The 12,689-nt window shown below is 55.3% G+C and overlaps 1 protein-coding gene across 1 annotated transcript in view; it reads left to right on the top strand.

Annotated features, from left to right (window-relative positions):
* The window catches only part of ITPK1 (inositol-tetrakisphosphate 1-kinase), a 165,913-nt gene that overhangs the window by 34,290 nt on the left and 118,934 nt on the right, over positions 1 to 12,689 (top strand). Inside the window, exon 3 of the mRNA XM_082619531.1 lies at positions 6,820 to 6,844. Coding sequence (XP_082475657.1) covers positions 6,820 to 6,844 — 25 coding nt within the window. The remainder of the gene's footprint in view (positions 1 to 6,819; positions 6,845 to 12,689) is intronic.

The following is a 12,689-nucleotide window of genomic DNA, read 5'->3' as shown; positions in this document are numbered from 1 at the left end:
TCCTCATTGCAGTGCGCGGGCTTCTCATTGTGGTGGCTTCTCTTGTTGCTGAGCACGGGCTCTAGGCGCGTGGGCTTCAGTAGTTGTGGCACGCGGGCTCAGTAGCTGTGGCTCGCGGGGCTCTATAGAGCGCAGGCTCAGTAGTTGTGATGCACGGGCTTAGTTGCTCCGCGGCATGTGGGATCTTCCCAGACCAGGGCTTGAACCCGTGTCCCCTGCATTGGCAGGCGGATTCTTAACCACTGCACTACCAGGGGAGTCCCTAAAGTTTATTTATTTTTTTGACGTGGACCATTTTTTAAGTCTTTTATTGAATTTGTTACAATATTGCTTCTGGGTCTTTTTATGTTTTGTTTTTCTGACCGCGAGGCGTGTGGGATCTTAGCTCCCCCGACCAGGGATCGAACCCCTACCCCCTGCATTGGAAGGCGAACTCTTAACCACTGGACCACTAGGGAAGTCCCAAGACAGCGATTCTGGATGAGCCCAAGGGCCCACTTGGTGGGTGACTTTACTCTTCTTTGGTCACTGCTCTGCTCTCAGGGCACCTGGAGTTCTCCCAGCTGTCACGGGACTTTTCTGTCCTTGTTGGTCAGAGGGTACCGCTGTCTCGGCCTAATCCCCTCTTCCCTGCTGACTCACCATTGCCTGTGCTTCGCTTGCCCGCAGCCCTCGGTTCTCATACTTGCCCTGGAAGGTCTGGAAGGGTCAGACCCATTTAACAGATGTGAAAGCTGAGACCCGGGGCTGCTCAGCAACACGCCCTGTTCTTTTTTTTTTTTTTTTTTTTTTTTTTGTGGTACGCGGGCCTCTCACTGTTGCGGCCTCTCCTGCTGCGGAGCACAGGCTCCGGACGCGCAGGCTCAGCGGCCATGGCTCACGGACCCAGCTGCTCCGCGGTATGTGGGATTCTCCCAGACCGGGGCACGAACCCGCGTTCCCTGCATCGGCAAGCAGACTCTCAACCACTGCGCCACCAGGGAAGCCCTGCGTCCTGTTCTTGCTGCTGGTTTTCGCGGGCCCCGCTCTGCTGTGAGGTAGGCCTGCTGGTGTCCCAAAGTGTACCTTGTTACCCTTCCTGATGCGACACCCAGCATCTGAGTCTCAGGCCTTATGGTGGCCTCTGAGTGGTTTGGGCTGCTGCCTCTGGATGGTCCTGCCTCCCTGGCTTCTGGGACCTTGCTCTTTTCTAGTCCTCTTGCTTTTGGCCCTCTTCGCTGGACTCCTGTCCTATATTGTCCCCCCTCTCTCTACACCGTGTCTTTTGGGGTAAATTTTGTCTTCAGGAAGTGGGTGCTGCTCTTACTTACTAAGCTCTGCTATATTAAGCAAGACAGTGGCCAGTGACAGAAACTCAAAATCCACAACTGAAAGTCTAGAGAGGGCAGGCTCTAGGCCAGCTGGATTGGGGCCTTGACCTCTGGCAAAGGAGTGCTGGCCTTTTCTCCTGGTGTAGCCTCCTTCTGGAGAGTCTGCCCACGGTGTCCTCTGACGTTTCCGGGACGTGCTCTTCGTGCTGCTGACAGTGCCCCAGGACCCGTCCTGGAAAGGCCCCGGGCTGGTCTGGCTTGGGTCCCGCGCTCACCCTGCAGCTAAGTGAGGTGCCAGGCCACGTGCCCACCCCTGGAGGGGCTGCAGCGCCTCCGTTTTCTGTTTGCCCGTCAGAATCACATGGATAGAGGAGGGGCAGTTCTGAGAGGGCAGGCAGGCAGGGCAGAACAGAAGTAACAGGCCCCCAGCCCCGGCGTGGGCCCAGCCGTCCTGTGCAGTGGGGTCCAGGATTCTCCTCGCTTGACAGGTGAGGAAAGGGAGGCACGAGGTACAGTTGTGTCTGGTTCCGCGTTCTCCTCGTGGGGACGCCCCCCACCTCTTCCACGTCTGCCTGCCGCCCAGACAGGCCTGAACTGTTTGCTCAGCTCAGTGGGGGCTTCTGACCACCTCCTGGCACCACCGCGGTCAAGAAATGGAGAAGTCACCGTCTCCCTGCTACGCTCCGTCCCTGGTGCTGGCGTGTGTTCTCAGCCTGCTGCGCCCAGACTGTGAGCATCACAGCTAGCTCTGGTTCTTTCATGACCTTTACTCCTGTCCCCAAGACCTGGAGGGGCTGCCCCTGAACGAACAGGCCCCCGCCCCCTCCCGGGCATATCTGGTCCCGCTGCTCCTCAAGCGGCAGGAGTTGCTGCTTGGGGACGAGCAGCTGTTCCACACGTGGCAGCTCCAGAGGACACATGGGAGCTGTACGAGCCCCGAGCTCCTCTCAGACCCTGTCCTCCGCCTCCTGGATCAGAGTCTTTGGGACCGGACTTTGAATTTAGTATTTTTGACAAGTTCCAGGGGTGATTCTTAGTCATCTGTCCTGGCATTTGGAACCCACTGGCCCGTGGGGTGACATTCTGGGCCCCTGGGCTGTGCCCAGCCTGCATCTTCTCTCCACTTCTCATCGCCCCCGCCTGCCCTCTCAGTGGGGCTTATGCTTCCACACTCCCAGATGACTTTTGGGAAGGGGGGACACTCCTCGTGTTATTCCTCTTTAACTTCTTCTCCCCAGTGTCTGTCTGTAGTTGCCCTTCAGTTTTTGTTCGAATGGCAAATGCCGCCTCCTCCTTGAAGCCTTCTCTGATTGCTCTGTCTTCTGCCTTGAAAAGATACTCCGTTTTGTAAGTAACTATTTTAAATTCCCCAAGAGTATGCTCTCCTTGCTCGTCTGGAGAGGGAGGTCCCTTTTGCAAAATGGATCCCCCCTTATGGGATATCCAGCTTTTGGAAAAGCAGGTTTGTATTATGAGTTGTGAGGTACACCTCTGTCCAAAACTTATTAATCCAACATTTATCAAGGAAATGACAATTCAGAGCCTGCATTTTCTTGAGGTGCAGGTTTTAAGTAAAATTCTTTAATTATTTAACGTTTATTGTTACTTTTTCTATAATTTTAGAGGTAGTACCTATGTCATTGTCGAAAACTTAGAAACTACCAGAAAACGAAAGGAACCACACATCACTTTACTGCTGCAGCCAAGTTAACACTGCAGTGTGTTCCCTCCCGATCTGTTTCCCCGGTGCCCGAGTATTTAAAAGGGCTTAGAATCCAAACGGGATGCTCTGATGCGTGACAGTCCAGTGGCCCCGGAAGGGGTGTCATGGCGGCTCCTCTTTGAGCAGCCCAGGGGAGCTTTTCTAGATAAATCCTGAGCTCCCCTTCTTCACTTCATCAGCTGGTCGATTGCCCCGTGCCCTCCTCAGGCATCTACTTTATGCCAGACCCTGGGAATGCTGGCACCTGTTATTTCGTAAAAAATAAAAAAATATAAACTTCCCTAGTTTGGGGGCATGCGTTAGAGGCACCTGGCACAAAATTCAAGAAGTGCACGAGGCTGCACCGTGAAAAGGAAGTCTCCTCACATCACCTCCCAGCCACCTTTGCCCTTGCCCTTGACTAGAGGCCGGGCCACAGCTATTTTCTGGTGGTACTTTCAGATTCGTTCTGCATATATGCAAGCATGCCTTTTTTGTCCTAGACGTTGTGCTTAACCCAAATAACTGTCTACGGCCCCCAGGCTTTGCATGTTGCTTTCCTGTAGCAGTGTCTTGGAGATAACGAATGCATTATGGGACCTGGGGCACTTCCTTGTTCTTTTAACTGCTGCATAGTATTCCTCTGACTGCATGTAGTTTGTTAGTGGCCCCTCTTTGGGGGTTTAGGCGCTGCCAGGCTTTTGCTGTCTCGGGCAGTGGGGCAGTTAACATCCGCAGCCTGAAACGCTTTGCCCGTTCAAGTGTGTCTGTGGGGTGAGGTCAGGGAGCTGGGGTTTTCAGGAGGAGGAGTTTACTCAGTTGACCACAGGTTTGGTTTCTCTTCCCTTCTCCCCGTCCCGTCTCCCTCCTTTCTTCGCCCCCTCCTCCCGCTTCTCCTTTGGTGTCATGATTCAATTTCTGAACTTTCTGGCTAGGGCCGGGTTTCAGGAGCCCGCTGCTCGGGAAATGAACATTCTTGGTACCTTTGTTCTGCAGAGGTTTGAGGCGCAGAAGGGAGCCCCAGCAGGTTATACCTTATTTTCCTGAGTGGGCGGTGATGGGGTGCGTGGCATCCCACCACCCTAGGGAACGTGGTTGTCTGCTTGCGTCCCTAGGCTCCCCATTACACCGAGGCCCTGGGGCATGGAGACCAGGCTTGCCCTCTTGGCACCTCCTGAGCCAGCTGCGCCATGACTGTGTGGTGTGGGGAGCCCAGCTACAGAGCCAGTGCCCGCTCTCCTGAGGCAGCCGGTTCTCAGCTTGCCGGTCAGAGTAATGGGCAGTCACCGTGGAAGGTGCCGCGAGCGCTCGGTGGGCCTTAGCTCCTCTCACCACGAGGGTGTCTGGTGTACGTGTGGCCGGATGTGTGTGGAAAGGGGACCCGAGCCCTGTCTTTTCTGCCAGAGGTGCAGTTTATCCTGTTCTTGGTGCTCTGAGCTGCAGAGACACTGCACTGGCTCCTGGGAGGTCAGCCCCACTTTGAGGTTGTTAGTCCATCCTCGAGACCACTTTTTTTGTTTCTTTTATTGTACGTGTTCCATCTGTTTTCAAAGTTAGAGTCCTGTTTGTTTTTTAGGACAGGGGTAAGGAGGGTGGGAACTGTCTGGGCTGATGTCTGATGTGGATGGATCGGAAGTGACCGCAGCTGCCTTCCTAAGGACGTGAGAGCCACACGCCGGGATAATCTGGATGCTGAGAGAATTAACTTGGAGGGAGAAGCCAGACCGGGCCCGGCGCCTGGCAGAAGCCCTCTCCACCTGGTGTGGGTCACGTACACACGGGCCTGTCTCCTGCAGGCCGTCTGTCTGTCCCCGAGACTCGTCCCCTGAGGCTCCCCCCTCAGCTCTTGAAGGTCCCCATCCAGGGGGGGCGGGCAGGGTGAGGAGGCACGCTGCGCCTAACCTAGCCGGTCACAGTCACAGGCCACGTGATCATGGCGGGTTACCATCACCAATGCTCCCTTAGGGCCAGGACGGTCTGGGAATGAGGCAGGGGCTCTGGGGTGTCCACAGGGCTCAGAAATGAACGGTGTGGGTTGTGAGCCGATGCCTGGATGTGACATGGGTTCCAAGTGACACCGTCTGTCCCCCTGCCGTGGGCTCTAGTGGCCCAGGGCGGTGCTGTCGTGTCCAGCCCGTCCCCTCATGAGATCGTGGAGGCAGATGCATATCGGCTGCCATTCCTTCCAGAACTGCAGAGAAAGCTGAGTGACGGCGAGGACCCTGAAAGCATCAACTACTGTGGTTTTCCAGATGGGGTTCCTTGGGGCCTGGCGTCCTGGGAGGTGTTGGGTGTGGAGGGGCGGGCAGCTGGGCACGTCCTGCAGTGTGACCTGGTCACCTCCTGCTGTGTCTTGCTGTCTTACGTGGTGGCCTCCTTGTGAGTTTCCACTCTGTGCCCCAGTGCTCGGAAGGTGCTGGGAAAGGCTTGTTGCAGGAGCTCAGTGACAGACGTGCAGGTTGGCGGGTGTCACCCCCGCTGTGCCGTGTGAGGTGCTGCGCCTGCTCACCGTGGCCTGGAGGTTCCCCTGGGGCTTTGTGTCGTCTCCCCCCTCAGGCTGTGAGCCTCTCGGGGGCCCGAGCCATGGTGTTTCATCTGTATTGTCCCCCAGGGGCCAAGCCAGGCACAGGAACCAAGCTGCGGCTCCTGTATCTATGTTCAGGGGCGTCTGGATGCCAGGCGGGCACACAGCGAACTTGCCCCAGACCCTGGTCCAAGGAGGGAGCGAGGGCGAGAGTGCCCCAGGCCTTGCCCTTGCCTGATCACAGCCTCCTCTGAGCGTCTGTGGGGGCTCAGCTTCTGTTCTCAGGAAAGCGCGCACGGCCCGGGCTGTCGGCGTGCTGTCTGCGGTCCACACGTGCTCCGCCCCCAGGGGACAGCCCGTCGGTGCTCCGGAACCGTGGGCTGGGAAGCGGTGCCCCAAGTTGACCCGGCGTGTGCGGGCCCGGAGAGGACATCATGAGTCCGGGACGGCTTCCTGGGAGGGCGTCTGTCGGAGCCGAATCCTGAAGGCTGGGATGGAGGGTGGAGACCAAGGCTTGGAGATGCCACACAGCCCTGTGTGTCCTGAACCGCTTGCAGTAAGGGCTGTGGGTGGGGGAGTCGGCAGGGAGCCTCTGTGTGCTCCTCTGGAGACACGGACCCCAACCCCGGCTCCACGGGGTAGGGTGAGTGAGGGCACGCATGTGGGAGCACGGCGGCCCTGGGATTGTGTGGGGAGACACGGGGAAGGCGAGGTCCAGGCCTGGAAGGATATTGGTGAGGACCGTGGTGGTTGAACCAGGCTCAGAGGGCGGGCAGGGTGTCAGTGGGGCAGAGATGGCCAGCAGTGGACAAGCAGCCGGGCAGGACTGAAGGGCCTGGGGCCTCTTGCACGTGGGAGTGTGGATGGGCTGAGGCCGCCTGAGGGACTGGGCCAGGGTGTCTGACCTGACCCGGGAGGGAGTGGGGTTGGGGGGTTGGGTTAAGGCCATCGGTGGTGGGAGGGTCTTGGGGTGGTCCAGGCTGGAGCTGTGCCCACGAAGCCTTGGCCCCGGGATTGGCGTGCGGGACGGCTGGCCGTGGGCGGCCTCCAGCCGGCTTCCTCTGGGCACCCAGCCCTCTCTTTCAGCCGCGAGGTGGCTTTGAGGGCTGGCTAGGAGTTCATAAACCTCCCCCTTGAAAACAAGGCCGTTCTGGGGACCATGGCCTGAGAGGTGCCGCTGCAGTCTCCTCGCTGCTGTGCCTCCAGCTGGCCGTAGTGACGTTTCTGGAAGGATGTTTCCTGCCTGCTGGAGTAACCTGTGTTTTCTTTGTTTTTCTCCACAGGAAGCGAGGGATAGAAGTCGTGCAGGTGAGTACAGACCACACCCTCGCCGTTGTTCAGCTGCGGGGGCCTTCAGCGCTCACTGAAGAGTCTGGGCGCTTGGCCTCTCCTTACACGCTCTCGTTTTTCACTTCTCTCCCTGTGCAATCGACGTGATGGCTGTCCCGGAGGGGCCGAGCTGGAGCTGGCGGTGTGTGGGGGTCGAGGAACTGCTCTGCTTTGCTGGTGCGGGAGTGGTGGCGCCCTTGGTGGGGGTGGGGATGGGCAGGGTGACCACCCAGCCACTTTTCCGGACCCTTGCCTGTCCTCAGGCTCCGCTGCGGGAGCTCCAGCCCCCAGAGCCTCTGCTTCGGCTGTTAGAGCTCTGGGGACGAGCCTTCTCTTACACTGGACCATTCTTGTATTACCGCTGACGTGGTATCGTCTTCTCCACCGATGCTCCTCCCCCTGCGCCAGGGTTCGTCCCCCTCCCCCTCGTCACCCCTTTTCTGCTCTCAGTGGCCACATCTGATCTTCCCGATGTGCCCCTGGTCCCTGGAGTGTGGACTGAGTCCGTGGGGGCTCCTGACCCCTGTGTCGCCTCACCCTGGGTTGGACTTGGGTCAGGAGCTCACTGGGGAAGGGAGGATGGTTGGAGAGAGAGCTCTCGCGGGGGTCGGGGGGGGTGGGGCTTGCCCTGTGGGCCCAAAATGGATGATAAGCTCAGACCACAGCAGTAATGCCGGGAGGTTGGATCTGCCTGAGAGTGGGATGGACGGGGGGTCACGCCAGGGGATCCCTCTGGCCAGCTGCATTTGTCCTGGCAGTGACGACTCACGGGGATGGGAAGGGGGCCACTGCTCTCTGTGTCGACAGGACGATTCCCTCAGCTCTTCGTCAGGGGCAGGCTGTGACGTTTGCCCCGGAGCTTTTGCCTGCTCCCCAGCAGGTAGCAGTGGGCCTTGGTGAGACCCGAGGGTGGCCCGGTTGTGCTTGCTGTCGCCCTCTCTGTCCCTGTCTGGGGTGAGTCTGCCTGTCTGTGCAGCTCGGCTGGCAGCCCTCCTTCCAGCTGTAGCTGCAGAGAGGGTAACCCAGGCCGGGGCGACCTCAGGGCCGATGGGGAGCCTGGCCCTCTGATACGGTAGGTTTTCATAAAGCCTGCTGAGAAGCTCTCGGAGCCCTCCGTGTTAACTCCGGCCCCAGCCCCCTCCCCACACCTAGCAGGTCCCGTGGGTGTTGGTCTCAAGCTGCTCTGCTTCTGGGGCCACGGGGGGCCTGGTTGGTGGCGTGAGGCTGGGCGGGGCCTCCGTCTGGCTGCCAGAGTGGCCGGCTGCTGAGTTCTTCCTCCTGGCCTCACTCTTCGTAGCTTGTGGGTTGAACTTGTCACCCCAAGGCTGAGGTTTGTTTTGGGAGCGGAGGTCGTTTCTAGAAGCCTCTGAGCAGCTGTGCAGTTTTCATCCTGCCTCATCTTGGCTCTGCAGTTTCATGATCTGCACCGAGCTTTTCTGTGGACCTCAGTTTCTCCATCCATCAAAAGGGGGAGGTCTGAAGCCTACTAAAAAGTATGCTTTCAGCGTCATTTCTGATTGATTAGTAGTGGGTGCCTGGAGGATTCTAAAATCCGTGAATGGCTGAGGACAGGGATTGACTGGTAATGCCTGCTAGGGGTCCAACAGTGGGCGGAGGAGGTGCAGTTGTATTTGTGTCATTCTGGAGCTAGGTGTCTCCTAGCTAGGTGTCATTCTGGAGCTTAGGTGATTCCTGCTCCAGGATGCTTTGGCTTAGTTTTGTCTCTCAGTCCTTTTTGACGGTTACCTTGGAAACCCCCAGATCCTTTGTAGATGCTCCTATACCCACCACCAGGGCCTAGACCCATAGTTGGAGCGATCGATGGAGGTTACCGTGCGAAGGGCTAAGTGCTTCCCTGAGGTTAGCTACAGCCTTCCATCAGGGTCCATGGGGAAATTTCTGTTGGGAGCTGTTTTTAGAGGAAATGAATTCACGTGCTCACGAACAACTGCTGCTTAAAAGGTGAAGAAATATGCTCTACCCCCAATACCTGATTTCTGTTCACACCAGATCCCAGACTCTAGCACAGTGGGATGCCACCCCTCCCCCGGGAGGGGAGAGGAGGGGGGCGGGGGGCGGTGCCTTGGAGCTTCAGGATGTGAGGGACAACCGAGGGGTCAGTGTGTTCGCTTTACATGGCTTCCTGGGAAGATGAAAACCTTTAATCCACTTAGTGGGTGGGATGAGAAACTGAAGCCATTGTTTTAGAATGTACCAGGCAGAAGAAGAGTTATGAAATCTTTTTTGATGGGTCTACTGTTCTTTTTGATGATGACTTGAGGGAGGAAGTGGTGGCTGGGGACCAGCGCGAAGGCAGGCTGGAAGCTTTCCATGCCGACATCTAAAAATAAAACCCACCACGACACCTCTCTCTTCACCTCCTCCTAGCATCCCTGAGTGTTTGGAGAACTTGAAATTTCAAGACATAGAGAAAAGGCTCTTGGCAAAAACTGGAAACCAAGCCACTTGGCTGTTTTTTTTTCAAAATCGGCCAAGCCTCTGTGCACCAGACCCCAGGCTGGTGGGCCACTGGCTGCTGGAGATGGGCATTTGCCAGTCACTGGGTGGCAGTGACTGAAGAGGGTGAGAGTAAGCATGCCACCAGCCTCCACCCAGTGTTTCCTGTGTCAGGTGCTCTGAAGGACATTGTCCCATTTTGTGCAGCCACCTGGTAATGTGAGTGGTGTTTTCACGTCCATTTTAGAGATTAGGAAACAGGCTCAGAATGTTGTGAATTCCCTCAGGGAACTCAGCTGGTAAGCAGTCCAGTTGGATTTGAGTGCAGCTGGTTTGTCTGTAAAGCCCATGGTTTTTCTGATAACTGGGTCTCCCCTGCATGTTAATAGATGGCTCGATTTACTACATGCTTCCATACCTGTTATTACCTGGGCTTTGGCTACTATTTTTTTTTTTTTTTTTTTTTTTTTTTTTTGCGGTACACGGGCCTCTCACTCCTGTGGCCTCTCCCGTTGCGGAGCACAGGCTCCGGACGCGCAGGCTCAGCGGCCATGGCTCACGGGCCCAGCCGCTCCGTGGCATGTGGGATCTTCCCGGACCAGGGCACGAACCTGTGTCCCCTGCACCGGCAGGCGGACTCTCAACCACTGCACCACCAGGGAAGCCCCTGGCTACTATTTTAAAAAAAAGCATTCTGGGACCTAGGGTCAGGAACCAAGACTGTAAAATGATGGTAAGACCTGCAGTGTTTGTCTTGGTCACAAGAGTTGTTCTTCCAGCTACTGAATAGCAGTAGCAACACTCTGGGTGCTACCATCTATTGGGCACTACTGTGTACCAGGCAATGATGCCATTTACTGGAAGGAAGCATTTGTATGTAACCTCTCCAAGGAGGGGGTGGGAGCACATTTAAGAAAGGAACTCTTGCAGATCCTCAGCCTCCGCATGTGTTAGTTCCCACAGCTGATCTGCTTGGGAAGGAGCTCGTAAACTCTCCCGTCGGCCCTCCATCCACCTCTACGGAGGCAGTGCATGTAGTGGGAGTGGGAGCCAGACGGCCTGGGTTCATGTTTCTGACCGTCTGACCTCGGGCCAGTTTCCTAACCCCCAGGTGCCTCAGGCTCCCTGTCTGTAAAATGGGGATAATAGTGGTGCCTGTCCCCTGGGATTGTTGTGAGGACAAATTGCATTAATTTGGGTAAAGCAGTTGGCACTGTGCCTGGCATACTGGAAGCTGGTTGTCTACAGGAGAAGCGTACACTCTCATTACCCACAGGCAGATCTGAACGTGATGTGTGACCCCAGGGCATACATCCTTCTTGGGCGCCATGTGACTGGTTGTTAGGATCCTGGGCAGGTGAGGTAGTTCCAGTTCTTTTCTTGCAACAGAATTGAAAGAGGGCCTGATTGAGTTGTCAGATGATAGAACATTCAAAATGAGTTTTGATAATAAATTACTGTAATTCTTGCCATATAATTCTAAAGGAATTCAGAGAATTTGCTATGGTAAATCTCTTTCCTTTCCATTTCTAAAATTTATTTGAATAGGTGGTTTCAGCACTATAAAAATTGAAAAATGGAGGTAGAATTGATAATAAACACTGCTTTATTCTAGCAGTCGGTAATAGTCATCTCTGGATATGTGAAATAATTTTTTAAAATTACCATTCATCTCTTCTGAGATGTATTTCTAATAAGGTTTAATTTTTATGATGATTACTTATACAAATTTATAATATATTTCTGTTATATTGATCAATTATGTACTAATAGTCATTGTAATAATAATTCAATCCAGAAGAAAAATTTTGACACTTAGAGCTTTATGGTCACATGAAATTAAAAAATTAAGACATTTATATTCTTTTTTTTTTGGCCTCATACTACGATAGACTACTCAATGAAAGGCCTTCCAACATGAAATACACTGATAGTGGAAACATCTCGAGGGATGTGGATTGGAAATTGGAGTTTGAGGAGGCAGAAGGGGCCTTGCTATCTTTCCACGTGTTTAAGAAACGTCCGATTCTGTAACTTTAAATGGATGATGGTGGATCTCAAATCGCTATGGTATTTAGATTCCACTAGATCCATTTAAAAGAGAAACAGTAACAGTTTCATTCTGAAATGTTAATATTTACAATATGTTGGAAATTACATCCTCTACAAGTATTTAAACTTACGATGAGAAATTTTAGATGTCAACTTGAAAATGTGCAAATTGATATAAAATTTTAAACATTTATTTTGGGGGCTTTGGTTTGAAGGCCACTGCTTTAGAGCGTTACCCCGTTTGCTTCCAAGAACCAGGCTCTGAGGCAGACACCGCCTCGGAGCGGGGGACAGCAGCAGCCTGGCTCTCAGGCCATCAGAGGCCCCGCTGGGACTGGGCCACTCGGGCTCTGGGGCCTGTGTGTCTGCTGAGACTCAGAAAGGCTTTGGCGGTGAGCTTGTCTGCAGGCCAGCTGACCTCTCCTAACGTGGGTCTGTTGGGCCAAGTGATGCTTGATAATAATAAACACCTGCCGTTACCTGCTCAGGTAGCGTGAGAAGCCCCAGCTGAGCCCGAGTCCAGCAGGGCTGGGAGGAATGGAAGTTCTGCTCTGTGATCGGCGCTGGGACTCGACTAGAGCACAGGGGAGAGTGGGACAAGATGCCCTCCACCCCTGTGTCCTCAGGGGCTACCTGTCATGACAGTGACGGTCGCAGGTACCTGTTTGCCTCAGTTGTCTCTTCTGTACTCTTGTGATGAGGGTGCTGGACGCACAGGGCCCCTTGACTCCTCCATTTCAGGCGTTAACAATTGGCCTTGCTGAGCCAATGAGGTGAGGGCCCCTCATAGCCGGCAGGTACCGATTGGGAAGACTGGGCCCCCCCTTGCAGCAGGATTCAGCAGACCTTTACTGGGTGCCTGCTGTGTACCAGGCTGCAGGTGCCAGGGACTCACAGGGGCCCAGGCCACATCCCTGCAGCCCTCTGAAGTCTGCCGTTGGCAGCCAGGGGCCAAAGTGGTGGGGATCATGGGCACAGGCACGGAGGAGGGTCCTTACCCCACTTGGTAAGTCAGGAAGGCTTCCTTCCTGGAGGAGGGCAGGGTGAGCCTGGCTAGTGGCGATGAGCCTTGTCCACCTGACAGAGCCCGGCTGAGAGGTAGGTTCAAGCCCACAGCCCCGGTCAGGGCTGGACCTGCTCCCGAGGCCCTTCTGCTCCCGAAACAACTAGGTGCTAAAGTGACCAAGTGTTGAGCACGGCACAGCCATCACGGCCCTTCCACCCAGTGAACCTTTGTTGGGAGAAAACATTCCTTGGCCACTTGGGTCATCTGTGGCCTGGGGCTCTGCTGAGGGCTGGGCAGGAGGCTTGCATC

Source organism: Mesoplodon mirus (genome assembly GCF_964341445.2).
Source record: "Mesoplodon mirus genome assembly, chromosome: 4".
NCBI classification, from domain to species: domain Eukaryota; kingdom Metazoa; phylum Chordata; class Mammalia; order Artiodactyla; family Ziphiidae; genus Mesoplodon; species Mesoplodon mirus.
The sequence above is the reverse complement of the archived record's forward strand: the minus strand, read 5'-3'. Positions and strand labels throughout refer to the sequence as shown.